Below are 22212 nucleotides of genomic sequence, written 5' to 3'. Positions count from 1 at the left end.
CTTCAATGACTGATGTACCATGACACCCAGGTCTCGTTGCACCTTCCCTTTTCCGAATCTGTCACCATTCAGATAATAGTCTGTCTCTCTGTTTTTACCACCAAAGTGGATAACCTCACATTTATCCACATTATACTTCATCTGCCATGCATTTGCCCACTCACCTAACCTATCCAAGTCACTCTGTAGCCTCATAGCATCCTCCTCGCAGCTCACACTGCCACCCAACTTAGTGTCATCCGCAAATTTGGAGATACTACATTTAATCCCCTCATCTAAATCATTAATGTACAGTGTAAACAGCTGGGGCCCCAGCACAGAACCTTGCGGTACCCCACTAGTCACTGCCTGCCATTCTGAAAAGTCCCCATTTACTCCTACTCTTTGCTTCCTGTCTGACAACCAGTTCTCAATCCATGTCAGTACACTACCCCCAATCCCATGTGCTCTAACTTTGCACATCAATCTCTTGTGTGGGACCTTGTCGAACGCCTTCTGAAAGTCCAAATATACCACATCAACTGGTTCTCCCTTGTCCACTTTACTGGAAACATCCTCAAAAAATTCCAGAAGATTTGTCAAGCATGATTTCCCTTTCACACATCCATGCTGACTTGGACCTATCATGTCACCATTTTCCAAATGCGCTGCTATGACATCCTTAATAATTGATTCCATCATTTTACCCACTACTGAGGTCAGGCTGACCGGTCTATAATTCCCTGTTTTCTCTCTCCCTCCTTTTTTAAAAAGTGGGGTTACATTGGCTACCCTCCACTTGATAGGAACTGATCCAGAGTCAATGGAATGTTGGAAAATGACTGTCAATGCATCCGCTATTTCCAAGGCCACCTCCTTAAGTACTCTGGGATGCAGTCCATCAGGCCCTGGGAATTTATCGGCCTTCAATCCCATCAATTTCCCCAACACAATTTCCCGACTAATAAAGATTTCCCTCAGTTCCCCCTCCTTACTAGACTTTCTGACCCCTTTTATATCCGGAAGGTTGTTTGTATCCTCCTTAGTGAATATTGAACCAAAGTACTTGTTCAATTGGTCTGCCATTTCTTTGTTCCCTGTTATGACTTCCCCTGATTCTGACTGCAGGGGACCTACGTTTGTCTTTACTAACCTTTTTCTCTTTACATACCTATAGAAACTTTTGAAATCCGCCTTAATGTTCCCTGCAAGCTTCTTCTCGTACTCCATTTTCCCTGCCCTAATCAAACCCTTTGTACTCCTCTGCTGAGTTCTAAATTTCTCCCAGTCCCCAGGTTCGCTGCTATTTCTGGCCAATTTGTATGCCACTTCCTTGGCTTTAATACTATCCCTGATTTCCCTTGATAGCCACGGTTGAGCCACCTTCCCTTTTTTATTTTTACGCCAGACAGGGATGTACAATTGTTGTAATTCATCCATGCAGTCTCTAAATGTTTGCCATTGCCCATCCACAGTCAACCCCTTAAGTAACATTCGCCAATCTATCCTAGCCAATTCACGCCTCATACCTTCAAAGTTACCCTTCTTTAAGTTCTGGACCATGGTCTCTGAATTAACTGTATCATTCTCCATCCTAATGCAGAATTCCACCATATTATGGTCACTCTTCCCCAAGGGGCCTCGCACAATGAGATTGCTAATTAGTCCTCTCTCATTACACAACACCCAGTCTAAGATGGCCTCCCCCCTAGTTGGTTCCTCGACATATTGGTCTAGAAAACCATCCCTTATGCACTCCAGGAAATACTCCTCCACCGTATTGTTTCCAGTTTGGCTAGCCCAATCTATGTGCATATTAAAGTCACCCATTATAACTGCTGCACCTTTATTGCATGCACCCCTAATTTCCTGTTTGATACCCTCCCCAACATCACTACTACTGTTTGGAGGTCTGTGCACAACTCCCACTAACGTTTTTTGCCCTTTGGTATTCTGCAGCTCTACCCCTATAGATTCCACATCATCCAAGCTAATGTCTTTCCTAACTATTGCATTAATCTCCTCCTTAACCAACAATGCTACCCCACCTCCTTTTCCTTTTATTCTATCCTTCCTGAATGTTGAATACCCCTGGATGTTGAGTTCCCAGCCCTGATCATCCTGGAGCCACGTCTCCGTAATCCCAATCACATCATATTTGTTAACATCTATTTGCACAGTTAATTCATCCACTTTATTGCGGATACTCCTTGCATTAAGACACAAAGCCTTCAGGCTTGTTTTTTTAAAACCCTTTGTCCTTTTAGAATTCTGCCGCACAGTGGCCCACCCTGTTCCCCGCCCCGGGCCTCTCCGCCCCCCACCCCCCCCCCCCCCCCCATCTCCCCTCCGTCTCCTGCCTCTGCCTCCCTTTTGTCTCCCTCTGTCTCCCTGCATTGGTTCCCATCCCCCTGCCATATTAGTTTAAATCCTCCCCAACAGCACTAGCAAACACTCCCCCTAGGACATTGGTTCCGGTCCTGCCTCGGTGCAGACCGTCCGTTTTTTTACTGGTCGGACCTCCCCCAGAACCGGTTCCAATGCCCCAGGAATTTGAATCCCTCCCTGCTGCACCACTGCTCAAGCCACGTATTCATCTGCGCTATCCTGCGATTCCTACTCTGACTAGCACGTGGCACTGGTAGCAATCCCGAGATTACTACTTTTGAGGTCCTACTTTTTAATTTAGCTCCTAGCTCCTTAAATTCGTTTCGTAGGACCTCATCCCTTTTTTTTACCTATGTCGTTGGTACCAATGTGCACCATGACAACTGGCTGTTCTCCCTCCCATTTCAGAATGTCCTGCACCTGCTCCGAGACATCCTTGACCCTTGCACCAGGGAGGCAACATACCATCCTGGAGTCTCGGTTGCGGCCGCAGAAACGCCTATCTATTCCCATCACAATTGAATCCCCTATCACTATCGCGCTCCCACTCTTTTTCTTGCCCTCCTGTGCAGCAGCGCCAGCCACGGTGCCATGAACTTGTCTGCTGCTGCCCTCCCCTGTTGAGTCATCCCCCCCCCAACAGTACTCAAAACGGTGTATCTGTTTTGCAGGGGGATGACCACAGGGGACCCCTGCACTACCTTCGTTGCACTGCTCTTCCTGCTGGTCTTCCATTCCCTATCTGGCTGTGGACCCTTCTCCTGCGGTAAGACCAACTCACTACACGTAATACTCATGTCATTCTCAGCATTGTGGATGCTCCAGAGTGAATCCACCCTCAGCTCCAATTCCGTAACGCGGACCGTCAGGAGCTCGAGGCGGATACACTTCTCACACACGTAGTCGTCAGGGACACCGGAAGTGTCCCTGAGTTCCCACATGGTACAGGAGGAGCATATCACGTGACCGATCTCTCCTGCCATGCCTTAACCCTTAGATACCCGTAAATTGGTAATAACAATATTACAGTTCACTTACTGATATAAAAAAGAAAAAGAAAAGCTACTTACCAATCACCAGCCAATCACTTACTCCATTGGCTGTGACGTCACCTTTTGATTCCTTTCTACTTCTATTTTGCTTTCTCTCCCGCTGTAGCTGCACCGGTACGCCTTTTATAGGACGCTCCGACGCTGCTCCCACCTCTCGCCAACTGCCGCTGACTCTCGAGCTCCCGCTGGGCCTTTTATAGGCCGCTCCGACGCTGCTCCCACCTCTCGCCAACTGCCGCCGACTCTCGAGCTCCCGCTGGGCCTTTTATAGGCCGCTCCGACGCTGCTCCCACCTCTCGCCAACTGCCGCCGACTCTCGAGCTCCCGCTGGGCCTTTTATAGGCCGCTCCGACGCTGCTCCCACCTCTCGCCAACTGCCGCTGACTCTCGAGCTCCCGCTGGGCCTTTTATTGGCTGCTCCGACGCTGCTCCCTCCTCTCCCCAACTGCCGCTCAACAACGTGTCCTGTCTCTCTAAATGTTTTGTCCTTTTGATATTCCCTTTCCCCCGGCCCACTTTACCAAGCTCATACGTCAGTGCGACTTTCCTTTAGATCTTCCACCCTTTAGTTTTTCCATCCATCTGAAGTAACTGAGAGGGTTGATCAGGATAGTGTGGTTCATGTTGTCGATCTGGGCTTTCAAAAGACGTTTAATAAAGTACCACAAAACAGACTTGTTAGCATAAGTGAAGCCCATGTCATTAAAGGTGTGCTGGCTGCATGAATATGAAATTGGCTAAGGGACAGAAAGCAGAGAGTACTAGTGAATGGTTGTTTTTCAGACTGAGGGAAGAGAACTGTGGTCCTCTGGGGTAGTTATTGGGACCACTGCTCCTTTTGTTATATATTAATGACCTGGACTTGGGTATATTGGTATGATTTTGAAGTTTGCAAATGACACAAAACTCGGAAATGTAGTAAACAATGAGGAGGTAGTAGCATACTTGAGAACATTAGTTGAAGTGGCAAGACACATGACAGATTAAATTTAATGCAGAGAAGTGATGCATTTTGGAAGGAAGAATGAGGAGAGGCAATATAAAATAAACGGTACAATTTTAAAGCGGGTGCAGGAACAGGGAGACCTGAGGGTTTATGTATACAAATCTTTGAAGGTCACAGGATAAATTGATGTGGCTGTTTTTAAAAAAAAAAACATATGGTATCCCTGGCTTTATAAATAGAGGCGAGGAGTACAAAAGCAAGGAACTTCCATTAAACCTTTATTAATCGCTGGTTAAGCCTCTGCTAGAGTACTGTCAAATTCTGAGCACCACATTTTAGGAAAAATGTCAAGTCCTTGGGGTGCAGCAGAGATTTACTAGAATGGTACCTTGGATGAGAGACTTCAGTTATGTGGAGAGATTAGAGAATCTGGGATTGTGCTCTTTAAAGCAGAGACGTTTAAGGGGAGATTTAATAGAGGTATTGAAAATTTTGAGGGCTTTGAATAGAGTTGCACAGGGAGAAACTGTTGGCAGGCAGGTTGGTAACCAAAGGACACAGGTTTGCGGTAATTGGCAAAAGAACTAGAGGGGAGATGAGATGTTTTTATGCAGCGAGTTATGATCTGGAATGCACTGCCTGAGGGTGGTGGAAGCAGATTCAATAGTAAGTTTCAAAAGGTTATTGAATAAATATAAAAAGGAAAAATTTGCTGGGGAATGGGACTGATAGAGTAACTCTTTGAAAGAGTTTGGCACAGGCATGATGCAGGGTGAGGAAGTGGTCTGATGGCAGAACCAAAATCAGTAGCCTACAAGTTTGCATACAAGTAAGAGTTTGATGGTGAAGAACTGGGCAGAGCACTCCTGCCAACAAAGTACCTTTGGATGTTAAATCAATGATACTGTATTTGGATAGTAAACCTGTCCATTATGGCAGGTTGCTTTTCTCTTTCTGACTGTTGTTTTTATCACCTGCTGTTCATTTTGGCTGCATAACATTCCTATTATGATGACGTAGTGCTACTTATTATTGTGCTTCCATATTTGAGATATGTGATGTGTCACGTGCCTTCCTCATTTCATGTCCTATATTTGTAAATCCAGTTTTCTGGAGGATTGATTAAATATTAACCGTGCTTGCGCTAGTGGGTTGAGTTAAATTGAAACCCTATACCTGTACCTTTTCAGGTTATCCCCTGCCTATTACGCCCATCGGATCATCCAGTACCTGTCACGTAGGGACAGTATTCGACAGCGCTCGATGCGATACCAGCCGAACCGAATGCGAGCCAGTTTGGACAATTCAGCGAGCGGCCCGGCCCAGCCCATTGATGGTGCTGATATGGATTTTGATGATTTTGAGTAAGTACAGATTGAATTTTATCTGATACACATGGCATGACTGCAGTGGTGACCTTGAGCAGTAACTGCTGGACATGGTCACTAGGTGGAGCTTTCCACTATCGTGGTTAAAAGCATACACTTGAACCATGTTCTACTACTTCCCTCTCTCCCTATCTCCTCTTCTCCTTTCCCTTCATGGAATGCTCCTGCCAGTTGAACTGTGGAATGCCATTGACATCAGAATCACATGGAAACTGAGCACCACCATGTGTCTCCTCCTAGAATGGATGAATAGTTCTATTAAATAGGAGAGGAAAATGAGCTGAGGTGGAAGTAACAATGAATCCAAAGGTATATCATGAGGTAGCTTTATAATCCCATGAAGACCAATCTTCCATATTAGCCGCAAAATTCTTCAATATATTAGTGTTGTTAGGGTCTTGTGAAATTCTTTTTGCAAATATTGTCCAAGATTCTCTTGTACATTTGTACAATTACAACTTTATATAAATGGTGCTGTGGAGCAATATTCTATTTGTTCTGTGACTACCTTCTGATGTACTATACCACCTCTCTTCACCTCGCATGCACAAATGAGAAAGTTTGAGTTTGTGGAAGAAATTTTTGAAAAGACTTTTGTGATCAAGTTGAAAGAGTATTTTTCTGTACTTGTGGAAACTTAACTGTAGTCGTGGAAAGGGTTTTATAAAAAATACGGATTATCAGAAACTAATTAATGTGACATTGCTAATTTAAATCTGGATGGAACTGTATCAAAAGTCTGATCTGAGCCTTTTGTTTACAGTTCACCCCTATTTGTCATGTGCTATCTCCATGAAACATTGAAGGTTTTTTGGAAATGACATAATTGTAGATCTGTTGACTGAAATGTCAATATGTCTTGAGATATTTGAATAACAGCCTAACTACTTCGAGGAATGGTTTCGTGGGCCATCAGCTCCAGCAGTTTGTGGCCTGCATCCAAGAAACCTCTGGCTTCAAGGATTAGTGTCATTTTGGAAGTACTTTACCTGTTATTACCATCACAACTTTTGAGGTGTGATATTTTCTTTCTTTATATAAAGAAAATACTTGCATTTACTGCAGTAGAGTTGCCATTTTGGGTGTAAACGGCAATCTAGGTGCAAATTGCACTAGTTTTGAGAAGTGCTTTTTACTCCCTCAAGTTTCGACTGAAACTTATTTGCACATTACCAGATGGACGATCTGCCATAAACCAGCGTAATCAGGCAGCGTTTTAGAATGTAATATAAAATAAATAAAATTTTACTTAAAAAATATTCCTTGATGTATTTGAGTGGCAACAATGCAGTTTGATTAATACAGCTGAAAATGGATGTCACAAAAAGTAAGTGCTTTTAATCAGTGTCTAGTCCACCACCTGTGAGTAACCTGATTTTTAATAACTGAAAATGACTTTAAAAATCTATACAGAACCATATCCTGCTAATATTGGTGTACAGCAGCAAGTTTCTTAGTAAATTAAATAAAAATTTATTCAAGAGCTTTGAAAATGTTCTTGCGTCCAAAAGAACCAGCTTAATTTGAATAACCTCCTGAAGGCCCGCAAATGGGTGATATTAGCGAAATTCGTAATAGTGATTAATTCGAACGTAAAAGATAGCGGCAACTCGATTTACCATGAACGTAATTTACACTTGAAATTCCATGATCAATTTGTGCTGGTTTGGCCAATTTTGGACAAATTGCTCTGAAAGAAAAAGTGCAATCTCGTGGAAACTCAATGCCACTGTACATAGAATCCTAGAAATATGCAGTACCAAAGGAGGCCATTCAGCCCATCATGCAATGTGCTGGCTCTTCGAAAGAGTAATCACATTTAGTTCCATGCAATGTTTCCTTTTAAGCTGCCCGACAGCGAAATGCTCCAGGGAACCTGCGCAGTCAATTTGCCGGCTTTTCAATGTGAAAACCCGCTGTGCAGTATTTTGAATGGCCCACAAAGCCCTTTAAAGTGCCATTTTCTTAATCCATACTTGGTTTTTAGAGGTGAATAGTACTATAAGGTAAATATTATCAATATAACAAACTTACAGGAGAACGGGTATGAGATGATTACTCAGTACTGTACTGATCCCTGCGGGGGTTGGGGGGTTATTTGTATCAGATGCCAAATTAAATTAATCGTTTTTATCATGGACCGTATTTAATTGTCAAGTTTAATCGATTAATTGCCGCACCCCTGTCCATAAGTGATTTAACTGTGTTTCTTCACTGGGGATTTTATTTTTTTGGCATGCAAGACTATTTAGCCGAATTGATGACTTGCATTTTTGATTCTAGTTAACATGCTGTTCCTGCAATAATTCTTCCATTCAATTAAGAATAGTATAAAACAACGGCTGCTTTTTTATGATTGACTGTTGTAAATCATCTTTCCCCTTTTTCACTTTTTCACTTCTATTAAAGTTTTAATTATTCTCAGCTGGGAGCAATTTTGTATCCCCATAAAACTGAAAGACAACACAGCAGAACTGATTAGTAAATTAAACTGTAAAATCACTATCTGTAGCACTGTAGTGTTTAAAAAGAGGGGAAACAATGTCTTGTCGTTTGGAAGTCGACATTAATTGGCCATAAACACATCAATCTCAATACAACCCGAAATATATCATTTATGAATCATTCAATGGTTTATTGCTTCAGAACTGCAGTATCAAAAATCAACAAGGGATAATATTTTTCTCCAAGCACTTGAGCTGAAAGTTGCTCGCAGAAATAGCATTAAAAGTTTTTGGACAGAATGCATCCAATTTTACAGCATTTCTACTCTTGGGTCCAGTGGGCTGGGAGCTAAAATGTTTCACAAGCAGTTTAAGGGCCCTGCGTAATATTGACGCACAAGTCTGTACAACATTTTCTTTGGAGGTTTGAAATTGAGTAAACAAAATCATGAAAACTGGCTGCTTGTACCAAATTCACACAGCTGAATGGAAAGTGTCTCCCTAATATTTACATGGTGCTGTAAGCCTGAACTGGAAAATGGATCAGATCATACAGAACTGGAGTCTTGCTGAACAGTCACCAATTACTTAAATTTTGTGAAAATGGATGGAGAAGCTATAGAGAGGCCAATCTGCTATGCTGGTACTCGGATAAGTAGATATGAGTTCAGCTCATAATTGTCTCTGGTAATCGACTGAAATGCTTTTGACAAAACATTGTAAACAAGAATTAGCCTGAAATCAGCTTTCCGCTTTCTGTATTTATGTCATTTGAACCCACTCTGTCTTCGTATCCGCTCTGGATATCGATCATTAGCCACTCACTGTATCTTGTTCTTAACTCTGACCATGCTCCCTTACTGAAAGTAAGCTTCCATGTATCTGTTTCCACTTGATGAGGGAAGCCATTTCTTGCCGTGGAGCCATTTTGTCACCAGATCGCACTGTTTTTCTGCTTGCTGGATCCACTTCGTAGAATGGCCTGATATTGAAATGTATTAATTTTCTAGAAAGGTGCAATCCACCTGTTGACGCATTAAAATTCCTCAATGGAAAAAAATACACACCTGTTGTCCTTTATTGTTTCATTGTATATTTGCGTTAGCAATATGGGACAACGTGCTATTTTGGTTAAGTGACCAGTTCCATCCATTCTCTCAACGGCAAGTAATTGCTGCTTGAAACTTGAATTTTCACATGCAGAAAGCCATGCTATTCATGGGGAGAAAAGTGATCGGTCAGTCTTTGGATAATGTAACAGAACCATATCAGCATATTTTTGTCCATGTGGAATTGTCCACAACTAATGCATTTCATTGCAATTTTCTTTTATTCATTTGTAAACAGTTGTAGCTTTGAGATGAGATCAGCTCATTAAGCACACATTTGGAATTGAGCTTGGGACCTTCTAGTCCATGTGGTGAATTATTACATCAGGTAGTGTATTTATCCACCAAGCCAGCTGTTGTTTATTTCATGGCAGCACTCAATATACAAGTACAGAGTGGCTCAGCGTATAATCAACACTGGCCACTTTTCAGATGGTAAGCAAGTGTAACTGGGTGGCAGCCAACCAAATCAAGATTGCAAGAAGAGTAGGTTTTATACAAACCCTGCAGGTCCTCTGGATAAAATTAGAAAATAAAAGAGTGGACCAAATAGGCCAGTCAGTGTCGTATCTGGGGTGGAAGGATGTGTATGCGAGTGGTATAACATCTAATCTGAAAAAAGGATCAGTGCTTGAGCTTCAGCTATTCACAATCTATATCAATGAATTAGATGAGGGGACCGAGTGTAACATACAAGTTTGCTGACGATATAAAGCTCGGTGGGAAAATAAGCTGTGAGGATGCAGCAAAGAGGCTGCAAAAGGTAAGAACATGGCAGATGGAATATCATTTGGAGAAATGTGAAGTCATCCAATTTGGTTGGAAAAATTGACGAGCAGAATATTTTAACATGGTGAGACTGGGAAATGTTGATATGCAGAGTGAACTGGGTGTCCTTGTACACGAATGACCAAGTTAACATGCAGGTACAGCAAACAAGTGGTATGTTAGCCTTTATTACAAAGGGATTGGAGTATAAGAGTCAAGAAGTCCCACTGCAATTATATAGGGCCTTAGTGAGACGACATCAGGAGTACTGTGTGCAGTTTTGGTCTCCTTATTGAAGTCTTGCCTTAAAGGACGTGCAATGCAGGTTCACCGGACAGATTTGTGGGATGAGGCGATTGTCCTCGGGAGAGATTGAGTAGACAAAGCCTATATTCCCTAGAGTTTAGTAGAATGAGAGGTGATCTCATTGAAAATAAAATTCTTAAGGGGCTTAACACTCGGAGGATGTTTCCCCTGGCTGGTGTCTCGAGCAAGAGATCACAGTCTCAGAATAAGGGGTCGGCCATTTAGTACTGAGATGAGGAGAAATTTATTTACTCGAGGGTTGTGAATCTTTGGAATTCTGTGTCCAGAGAGTTCTGGATGCTCCGTCATTGAGGATGTTCAAGACAGAAATGGATAGGTTTTTGGATACTGAAGGACTCTAGGGATATGGGGATGGGGCGGGAAGATGGAGCTGAGGTAGATCAGCATGATTTTATGGAATGGTGGAGTAGGCTCGAAGGGCTGAATGGCCTACTTCTACTGCTATTTCTTGTGTTCTGATGAAAGCAGATGGCCTGATGCCATGTGGTTGCAATGCAACATCCTACCATGACTGGGTCCAGTGTGATTTCGATAGGAAGCCAGGGACACTGGAACCATTGTCAAATAGGAACACGGCACTGGACTTGGCTTTTCTCCGGGCCTTACCACATGAGAGTTGAATCTGTGGTTGGGCCTAAAATAGGTTGAAGAGGTTATTGATTGCCCCACAGCCCAGTATTCACAAGACATTTGCAGGCTTCCAACAGCAGAAGTATGCAGTTTTTTAACCTTGCACTCATCATTTATAATAGGCTGTCACCCATTTCCCCCCCCCCCAATTCTCAAGGTTGTAGTGCTCATCAAATTGAAAAACAAAAAATGAAAGAGACGACCTTGTTCTGCAATGCAAGCCTAGTTGGAAAAGATTCGAATGTTGAAGGTGGTCTGAGGCCTTTATCCAGACCACCCAGGTTAGCAGAAAGTCTTTCAGTTGACTACATGAGTGACAAGTATTTTGTATGTGAACAAATATATTCACAAAAAAGGAAGACCGGTTGAAGGCCCTTTTCCACCAGCTACTGCATCTCTCTCCATCTTACAGTTTTGTGTGTTGGCAGGATAAAGGGGTGAATTACGGTGATTATTTTTCGGGGATGCTTGTAAGTGTATGGAAAAAGAACTACAGATGCTCTTGTTGGTTCATGAAACCTGGAAAGCAGTTGTTTTTATTTTTGGAATGAGTGATCTCACTTGTGTATATAAGCAAATAAATGTACATCATGACTAATTGTTAAGGAATGAAGAGTTGTGATTTCAGCAGTTAGGTTCTGTCATTTAAACTTGCTCCCTGAAGGGGACCGAGTTGGGAGCTGTTCAATCCATCAGGATTCGGCAGGAAGGCTGCATTCTTAATTAGCCAGCTCTGGCTGAGCCACTGCACCGAATTGTATTATTAGCATTGAAACATATTCCTTACTGCATGGAACTACCACCAGCTTATTTTGAAAGCAAAGTCAATTGCAATCGCAGATCAAATTTATTCCTCCACCAACTAATAAATGTTGCTAATCTTAAATTGAATTGGAGGAAGGCCTCTAGGGTAGAAATTGTGGAGAGTCTTCAGTAATGTGTGTTATGAGGTTTTGTACCATAAGCTGTGGCTCAAGCTTTTATTAAGACATCTATTTTATAACTTGCATCTTGCTTGAAGCCTTGCCTTGTCAAGCTTCAAAATTTCTATTTTTCTTATACAGCGCCCACATAAGCATATGTCTGTAATTCACATGCATGTACTGTTTTGCCACTTCGGAGCACAGATCGTAATTGAAGCCTCAAAGGAATCGACTTGCATAACCTTATCAAGGATTGTAACATTTACAACACATGCTGTTCTTTGACTGTAAATTGGTCAGGGAAGGATACACAGAAAAATCGATGTCTGAAGCATTGTCCTCAAATTGTGTTAATCAAAGTCTTTAAACTTTGGTCAGGAGAAGTAGCTGGAGTCTGTTAACAGAAGATTGATCAATCAGACCACAGCAATTATTGGTATTGTGTAAAGGACATTGAGCCCTTAACACTGCACTTGTTGGGTATGAGATTTCGATTTTGGGATACTTTTGATTTTTACGACCGTAGGTGGAAAATGCAATTCAAATACACGTCTTTGTTTTGTAATTTAATGTATTACAGTTAGAGCAGGGGTGGGCAATTATTTAGGCTGGAGGGCCATTTAGCAAGTTCTGGTGAGCTGTTGAGGGCTGCACACCAATGTTCCCCTGAAGGTGCACGGTCGCGCACCAATCTTGAGGTCCCTTGCAGGCTGCTCACCAGCTTCTGCCGCTGGAAGAGACACTGCACGTGCAAATTTAAAGGGACTGTGCATGAAAAAAATGAGGGCACGTTACATAAACATAAACATTGCATAAACAGAAGCATAAAGTGAGATAGTAGTCAGGATACTATCTTAAATGCACAAAATGTTATGTAAAATAGTAAAATCTTCTGTTAAATGAATGAAATAACTGATAGCTTACATGTTGTACTGAAAGTCTACGTGACTTGAATCTGCAGGGCCGACGTGAGCATTGTTTTTTTAGTATTCTGACTACAGGAGCCTGAGGCTTCACAAGCCCTGAAGTAGAATCGTGTGCTGTTACCTGGAGTCGTTGTGCTCCGGGATTCACTCCCGTGTCTAAAATGGCCATGAGAACTCCCCTGCCATCGTACTCTGGGTACCCTGAGTGGAGCAAACCATTATTTTTGCTTTCTATATAGTATTGTATATGTAATTAGTAATTTTTTGAAAATAGTCCTCCAATGATCTACAGGTTGAACCTCCTCTTATCCGGGACTCCCTTACCGGCACCAGCCCTCATCCGGTACCATTCCTGGCCATGGAGTGGCACATGCGCAGAACGCGGCCGGTCAAATCCTACTCGCCAATCGAATCTTTCTCCTCGTCGCCCTGCTGGAACTCCTGCAGCCGCAGTCCTCAGGCCGGCCGCTCCTCTCCTCAGGCCGACCGCTCCTCCCCACAGCGCTCCCTCGGGCCCGCTCGCATTTGCTAATTATTGCCTTACATTTTCAGCGTTTAAAGATTGGGTGATTAGTGCAGATATGATGCAAGGTTTTTTTATGTAACCTAGAATTTTTATGCATGTTTACTATTTCATTGGATTAATTTGTCGAGGATTGTATATACATAAAGACGCAACTAAATGTAAATCTAAGAGTAGTCAAGATGAGAAGCCATGACTCGACTGAGGAGGTGCATCCAACAGCGCCCCACCAGCCAGTGATGAGTGGCGGATTTGGCGGGTTTTTGAAAAGTGGTTCATGGAGTCCGACCGGGGAAGAGATGCAGAAGGGGGTTAGTCCAGCTCTGCGACACACATGGGAAGCAGATCTGCTCCAGGCAGTCCTGGCAGCTTTATTTTTTGAATTGCTCCAGTTCAAGGTCGCAGCATATTCCCAGGTAACCCTGAGCGAGCTCTCCTCTGGCGAGGGGGACCCCTCACAAGAGACAACTGTACAGCTCGAGCTCCTGCAGGCCGCACAGAATGAACTGTGGGCCGGATAAGGCCCGTGGGCTGTATTTTACCCACTCTTGAGTAAGAGTATATTTGGAACATCACAGGTGAAACTTGGTATCATATATCGAAGCATCATTCTTAACCTGTCTGCAGGGTAAAGAATATAATTGGCTCAAGTAGCCACCATCTGTTAGATTAACCCTGACTATCATTACAGATATGCCATTGACTTAAGTGAGAGGCAATTAAAAATCAGTTCCATTCACTAGACAAATAGGATATCCTGCCAGTCAACAATCTCCAACTGCCAAAAACCAAATAAATCCCTCTTCCTTTAAAAGCTCCATTTACAAACAGCAAGTCTGCACAAAAGTAACCAAAGAAAATGCCCAAATAATTCTCAGTCTTGTTTTGGGTTTTGACCCAACTGACAGTATAATTCTATAAATGGCCAGTACAGATAAATTTAGACCAAAATTATTAAACTTGTGCCTTATTGCTTTTTAAATATGTTTCCCTCCAGAGACTAAATGTTCTGAGGCCTGGAGGTCAAGTTTCAGCTGTTCGCTGAAGGTTCAATTCTTGAATTGCTTCATGTGTGCCCCACCCTGAACCAGCCTTGATCTTGCATGCTCAGTTTAAGAGTCCTACTTTCGGCAGGTGCATGACATTTTATCGATTTGTATTCCTACTTTCTTTCCAATGTAAACATTTTTTTTTTTGCTCTGCATTTTTCCTGTTTGAAAGTGGATTATATTTTTGCAGGGAGGAGGTTGAGTGTAGTTACATTGCCACTTTACCTTTATAGGGAGAATTCACTTTGTGTAACTGTCCCTCAGGCATGTTTGCTGTTACCTGAAAAGACAAAGGGAAGAGACAAAGTTGAGCAGCTTTTTATCGAAAACAGTTGCTCAAACAGAGAAAAAGTATTTCTTCTCCTGCCTGTATTACCTTTTCCTCCTCGTATGTAACAACTTATTGTGCTGCATGACAGAATAGGGAAATAATCGTGGTAGCAAATAACAACGGTAGTCTACGATATACATGAAGGACCGAGACCAAGGGCAGGATTTTCGCTGACTTTGCGACCGGGTTTTCGCTGCGATTTGACCCTTGGCGGCGAAAAACCAGTCGGTGGGATCCTCTGGCACCTCTTTGCGTGGCGCTGCCACGTACCGCCAGAGAGAGGTGCGCCGACGAGCAATGACACAGGTTGCATTTACGTCGCACTTTCGGCACCCTCCCGACCCTTACGCCACGCCCAGAATACCGATGGGGTCAATCAAACCTGTCTGTGCAGCCCTGCCAACAGTGGTAAGTATGAAGACCTGCAAAAAGGTAAGCTCAAGTTTTTACTTTTTAATTATTTTTCAGCGATTTAGTAGGTACGTTTTTTTTTGAATGTTTTGTGAATGTTTTTTCAATTTTTTTTCCCCTCCCAAGGCCTCTTTTGCAGAGCCCCCGACCTTGAACTAAAGTTGCCGAAACTCGTGGTTTGTGCTGCGAATCCTCGCACAAGGCCGAATTTACTGATGCGTAAAGGCCAAAAGTTAGGCCTAACCGCAGTAGCGCAGCGAAAATGGTAATTTTGGCGTAAAACTACCGTTTTTGCCGAAAACCGGGCCCCAAGTCTCTTTGAATCTTTCCGTGGTCAGTGTGTCTCAGTTGGTAAATAACTTTATAAAAACTTGTCTTAGCAAAGCTGTGCGCAAAGATGACCATCAGGATATGTAAACATCATGGCAAAGAGCCAGAACTATCCTGCAATGCCGCTGTATGTACTGCATGCATTTGACCTGGAGAATTTAACATATGCCTCTCTTGGTATAATATATAGGTCAACTCCATTTGTGTTAGGTGCCTCTGCTCTGAGTATATTGTATGTTAGTACCTGAGGCAGATTAACATCTGCTTGCATGTCACCATATGAAACGGGGTAGTTTCTACTTTTGCTCGAGATGCTTTTATTTAGTACATTTGGGACAGTTTAGGTTCCCCACTCTGTGCGTGCTGCTCTGCTTTCTGGCACAGGTTGAAGTTTGCTTTTCTGCTGCGCTTGTACATACCATGTTACCAACCAAAAAAAGCATGCATTTATATAATGCCTTTAATATCCTCAGGCTGTAAATGCTTTACAACCAATAAAGTACATTTGAAGTGCAGCTATTTTTTTGAGACAGCCAACTTTTGCACAGCAAGATCCCACAAACAGCTGTGAGATGGATGATCTGTTTTATTGATGTATGTTGAGGGATAAATGTTGACCAGGACATCTGGAAAACTGTCCTTTGGATAGTGCCATGAATCTTTCACCAACCGAGAGGGTAAACAGGTCTTAAATTTAACGTCTAATCCGAAATACAACACTTTGCTCTTAACGCAGCACTGAACTATCAGCTTACATTCACCAGGCAAGTCAATATTTCCATATACGACCATCTAAAACAGGTCTGTCAGTATCTCTTGCTTTTTAAAGCTTTATAAATTGTCAACGTAAAGGTAGATGCTGTTTGCTTCAAGAGAATTTCAGCACTCAACATCTGCTGTGAACATGCGGTTGGTAGCTGAACTAGAAGTCGTTTCTTTTGCAACTGATATTTTAAAAATTGTAATACCATTGACAATCACATTGCTCCTTGGTATTGCTGTTGATCAGCCCAATGTTTAACATACTACACCATCCACATAGAAAAAAAACTGGACTAACAAAAGGCAATGTAAAAAACAGTGCATAAAATAGGTAATAAGAGGATTCGTAGGCCTGGATTTCGCAGTCAGCGGTGAAGTCACAGCAGTAGCGGGTCATTTACACTTGCACTTACTTATAGACTTTCTATGGGCTTTTGCACTGGAGTTTGTGATTAGAAATCCAAAACAGTGCAGCACCTCTAAAGGGGATCTGGGACCTGTGTCAACAATTATGTATTTCTATAATCAATCAGATTGAAGAATCCTTACTAGAGTCTGAACCAGGAAGTGTAAGAGAGAATATTTAATTCCTTGCCAAATCATGTACAGAAAGCAAAAAAAGAGTGGGACAGAAAGATGGGATTAAGACAAAGAGAGAGAAAGAAGTAAAGAAAATCTCCAACAATAATTAAAATCCGAAGGAATGGGCTCCACGCTTGTAAAAGTTAATTTTCTGTGGCAGAGAGGTCATTTGGTAGTAATTAAGACTTACCATGCTGTTTAAAAATTCACTTACACTTGAAGGGACACACCCTAACCTTTTGGGCGTGTTTAGTGGGTAGGTACCCCAACTTCATGCCCTTTCAAGTATTTGAATGGCGAGGTATGGAGGAACAGGACAACTCAGACAACATCTTCCTGGTTCCTGCGTTCAATTACACATGTGCGATCACTGGAAGTTGCTGTCCAATTTATTCCTCAATAACGGACAGTTTTACTGCAATATCCAGGCCATTATTTTACTGTGTTTCGGTTGTGGCCCAAGAAATAGGAATGATAATTAACATGCGAAACTATTCGTCAGGAATAGCAAGCAGGAGTAAGAAAAATAACAAACCTATTTGTTTTGCTGGTTTATTTTTTACTTTATTAAAACTGAGATTGCCCCCATGTCTTTGTAATGAGATCTATGATGGATAACCACTGTATAAAATAACAAATCTCTTGTTACTATCAATTATTATAAACAAATTTACTGACATAGCATGCGAAACTCGACTGATAATGCAGAATGAATGTCGTTCTGCTCTCAGTGTAGCGAATCTTGGTGAAATGAATGATTTGTAATCTTTATTGCTACATCACAAAGGTTCATAACTACAAAACCCAAGGGAAGAATCTATTGATACACTCAGTTCTCTTCGGTTGCGTGAAAGTATAGCTGGAAGGAAATACATTGCATGAGATAATAATAAGCAGCATTTAATCAATCTTGGGGGTCAAGTTTCGGGCCGCGCCTAGAACGGCGCAGCTCCACGAGCCACACCTGATTTCCGTGCTCAAAACCGCGCCTAAAACTTACCTCGATATTCTCCCCGCTGCTGGAACATTCCAGCCCTTGGCGCAACGCAGCACAAGCTGTGGGGGGCGGAGCCAGGTCCCGGTGCTGGAAACAGTGCTGGGGCCTCTGCACATATGCGCTAGAGTGTGCGCGCATGTGCAGCAGCTCCAGGCGCCCGAGGCTGTGTGGGAGGGGCCCGAAGAACGCCGCCACTAGCCCTGGCTGAATGGGCTCACTGGGACTCGGGCCTCCCTCCTCTTGAACTCCTGCTCCGGCTCTCTCCCGCACCACCGCCCCCCGCTCAGCTCCTGCTCCGCTCCGGCCCCCCCTCCGCCCCCCGGCCCCTTCAGGTCCGGTCCGGTCCGCTCACCCCCTCCCTCCACGTCTTCAGCGGGGCCCGCCCGCCCGGCATCTTGCCGGGGGCGGGCCCCGCCCAAAGTCTTAGGCGCGGCTTCCTCTCGTTGGCCGGGCCCGTTCAGCCTCCCTCACTCCCTCCCTCTCCTCTCCCCCCTCTCCTCTCCTCCCTTTCCTCTCCTCCCTCTCCCCCCCCTCTCTTCTCCTCCCTCTCCCCTCCTCCCTCTCCCCTCCTCCCTCTCCCCTCCCTCTCTTTTCCTCCCTCCCCCCTCCCTCTCTTTTCCTCCCTCCCCCCTCCCTCTCTTTCTCCCCCCTCTCCTCCCACCCTCTCCTCTCCCTCCCCCCTCTCCTCCCACCCTCTCCTCCCACCCTCTCCTCCCCCTCCTTCCTCCCCCTCCCCCCCCTTCCTCTCCCTCCCTCCCCCCCCCTCCTCTCTCCCTCTCCTCTCTCCCTCTCCTATCCGCACACCCCCCCCCCCCCCACCCCTCGCTGTCAGAAACAGACAGAGAGTGAGACCCTGACAGACAGAGAGAGAGAGACACTGGGGGTGGGGGGGGCCATCCCAGCATGCTGTTGGAGGGCTCCTGGTGCTGCAGTCGGTGAGTAGAAACGTAATTTTTTATTCATTGATTTTTTGAATTTTATTTTACTTTTTTGGGGGGATTTATTTATTGGTTGATTTATTGATTTATTTATCATTTATTATTGATGGCTCTTTATTTGTAGAAGTGATGTGTTTCATGTTTGTAAACTTCTCTTCCCCCCCCCCCCCCCCTTCTCTGTTCCTTACGCCTGATTTCTAAGTGTAGGCAAGGTTTTTCTGAGCATACAAAAATCTACACTTACTCCATTCTAAGTTAGTTTGGAGTAAGTTTTCGCTGCCTAAACTTGCAAAACAGATGTAAGTGGCTGGACACGCCCCCTTTTGAGAAAAAAAATTCTGTTCTAAAATAAAACTGTTCTAACTCACTAGAACTGGAGCAAACTAAATGCTAAGAATTGCAATTTCTAAGATACTCCATTCTAAACTAGTTGCTCCAAAAAAATAGGAGCAACTCAGGCCGAAACTTGACCCCAAGGTTTCTGGTTGCTTTTGTTCAGCTGGGGAAAGGAACAGGTTGCTTGTTTGTGTGTGAAATTTACAAAAAGAAATCCATATCACAAAGCCAAGAAAGAAATTGTGCATTCAATGCAGGAGTACACTATCGAAGCTGCCTGATTGGGGTCATTGATCTTTTATGTTGAGTTCACTTTTGTAATATGATGGGAATTAACTCTTGGAGGGATGCAGTGCTTTAAAGCACAGCAATGAAAAATGCAACATAGCTTTAACACTTTGATTGTACAGTGAATATAGGATACCTCGGAGTAATTAGAAGATTGTGTTAACTTCCTGATATGTAATCAGTTTATGAATGTAAATTTCACATTGGTATTCAGATTACTCATTCCTATGTATAATGTAGGAGGACAGGTTACTTGGCTAAGAGATAAGAGAGGTATACGCATGGAAAAAAATTCACTAATGGGCTTTAACCATCCAAAACATTATTGGAAATGCCTAAATGCTCTAGAATCTGAGCTGGCTAATAGGATGCGTGATTGCTTTCTGATCGAGTGTTAGTATGCCATGTGGGCAATCCTACATTTTGACTTAGTTATAGTAAATAATAGAGATAAAGAAAACAAAGAACTTCATTCATATCGAGCCTTTCATGATCTCAAAACGTCAAAAAGCACTTTACAGCCAATGAAGTACTTCTGGTGCAGTCACTGTTGTAATTTGAGCTCATTCAAACCTCTGCTGCTCATATCCTTACTTGCACAAAGATCAGTTCATCCATAACCCCTGTGCTCACTGACCGACATTGGTTGCTGCTCCAGCATCACGTCTGTTTTAAAATTATTCTTGTTTTCAAATCCCTCTTGCCTCACCCCTCCCTGCCTCTGCAACCTCCACCAGTCCTACAACCCTTCAACATAAGGACATAAAAAATAGGGGCAGGAGTAGGCCACCTGGCCTCTCGAGCCTGCTCTGCCATTTAATAAGATCATGGCTGATCTGATCATGGACTCGGCTCCGCTTCCTTGCCCGCTCCCTATAACGCTTTATTCCCTTATCGCTCAACAATCTGTCTATCTCCGCCTTAAATATATTCAATGACCCAGCCTCCACAGCTCTCTGGGGCAGAGAATTCCACAGATTTACAACCCTCCGAGAGAAGAAATTCCTCCTCATCTCAGTTTTAAATGGGTGGCCCCTTATTCTGAGACTAATTTTAGTTTCCCCTATGAGTGGAAATATCCTCTCTGCATCCACCTTGTCGAGCCCATTCGTTATCTTACATGGTTTGATAAGATCACCTCTCATTCTTCTGAACTCCAATGAGTTTAGGCCCAACCTACTTAACCTATCTTCATAAGTCAACCCCCTCATCTCCGGAATCAACCTAGTGAACCTTCTCTGAACAGCCTCCAATGCCAGTATATCCTTCCTTAAATACGGAGACCAAAACTGTACGCAGTACTCCAGGTGTGGCCTCACCAATACTCCGTACAGTTATAGCAGGACTTCTCTGCTTTTATGCTCTATTGCCCTTGCAATAAAGGCCAACATTCCATGTGCCTTCCTGATTACTTGCTGTACCTGCATACTAACTTTTTATGTTTCATGCACAACAACCCCCAGGTCCCTCTACTGCAACACTTGGCAATTTTCTTCCCTGCACTCCTCCAATTCTAGCCTCTTGCGCATCGCCAATTTTTCGTGCCAGCATTGGCAGTCGTTCCTCCAGCCGTCTCGGCCCTAAGCTGTGGAATCCCTTCCCTAAACCTCTTTCTCTCTCTCTCTCTCTCCCCACCACCCCCCCTGCCCCCCCTCTTCCCCCTTAAAGATGGTCCTTAAAGATGACCAAGCTTTTGGTCATCTGTCTTAATATCTGATGTAGCATGGTGTCTAATTTTGTTGCGCAATGCCTCTTTAAAGCGCCATGGAATGTTTTACTACATTAAAGACGCTATATAAATGCAAAAAATGCAGCAGCAATTTTTCGCACAGCAAGGTTTCACAAACAACAATGAGATAATGACCAGATAATCTGTTTTTAGTGATGTTGGTTGAGGAATTCTTTTGGTCAGGACACCAGGGAGAACTTCTCTTCGAATAGTGCCATGGGATCATTTACATCTGCCTGAGAGGGCAGACGGGCCTCGGTTTAACGTTTCATCTGAAAGACAGCATCTCCGACAGTGCAGCGCTCCCTCAGTACGTCACTGGAGTGTCATTATAGATTATGTGCTCAAGTCTCTGGAATGAGACTTGAACTCACAACCTCTAAACACCGAGGCGAGAGTGCTACCACTGAGCCACGGCTGACATATTATACTATATTCCCCTTCAGGAAACGGGAACTATAATCTGATGAAATTCAGACATAATCTGTGGTAAACCAATACTGCAAATCAGTGACTTGTATTTATATAGCACCTTTCATATTTTCAGTGTCCCAAAGCATTTCACAGCCAACAAATTACTTTTAAAATGTGTTCACTGTTTTGCAGACGAATGTGACAAACCGATAAATGACGAGTAGCTAATCTGCTTTAGTGGTGTTGGTTAGGAGGATATGTGTAGGTCACTGCACTGGAAAAACTGCCCTGCTTGCTTCGAATGACATAGAATAGCGTAGAATATACAGCACAGAAACAGATCATTCAACCCAACCAGTCCATGTCGGTGTTTATGCTCCATTCGAGCCTCCTTCCATCCTGAACAGGAAGACTGAGTCTCAGTTTAACATCTCATCTGAAATCTTAGCCGAGAACATATGACTAAATTCTGACTTGGGCAAGAGCCAAGATGATACTTGTTGTGTTGAATACTCAGCTTCAAAGGGCCAACTTCAAGGAAATGAGCGAAGAGCTTAAACAAATCGAGTTTATGGGGTGGGCGGGGGAGCGGGCGTAGCAGTCATGAAGATTTCAGTTCAGACACATGGAATATCGTCGGGG

General features: G+C 43.4%; 1 protein-coding gene across 9 annotated transcripts in view; it reads left to right on the top strand.

Moving 5' to 3' along the window:
* LOC139279984 (activating molecule in BECN1-regulated autophagy protein 1-like) overlaps window positions 1–22212 on the top strand; it is a 505692-nt gene that overhangs the window by 179293 nt on the left and 304187 nt on the right. For 8 of the 9 annotated variants that reach the window (XM_070899374.1, XM_070899373.1, XM_070899377.1 and 5 more), the window contains one exon: window positions 5556–5729. The exons of the other annotated variant lie outside the window; for it this stretch is intronic. In XM_070899374.1, coding sequence (XP_070755475.1) covers window positions 5556–5729 — 174 coding nt within the window. The remainder of the gene's footprint in view (window positions 1–5555; window positions 5730–22212) is intronic. 9 annotated transcript variants of the gene reach the window in all.

This window comes from Pristiophorus japonicus, chromosome 14 (assembly GCF_044704955.1).
Source record: "Pristiophorus japonicus isolate sPriJap1 chromosome 14, sPriJap1.hap1, whole genome shotgun sequence".
NCBI classification, from domain to species: domain Eukaryota; kingdom Metazoa; phylum Chordata; class Chondrichthyes; family Pristiophoridae; genus Pristiophorus; species Pristiophorus japonicus.
Note: the sequence above shows the minus strand (reverse complement) of the source record. Positions and strands in the feature narration are given on the sequence as shown.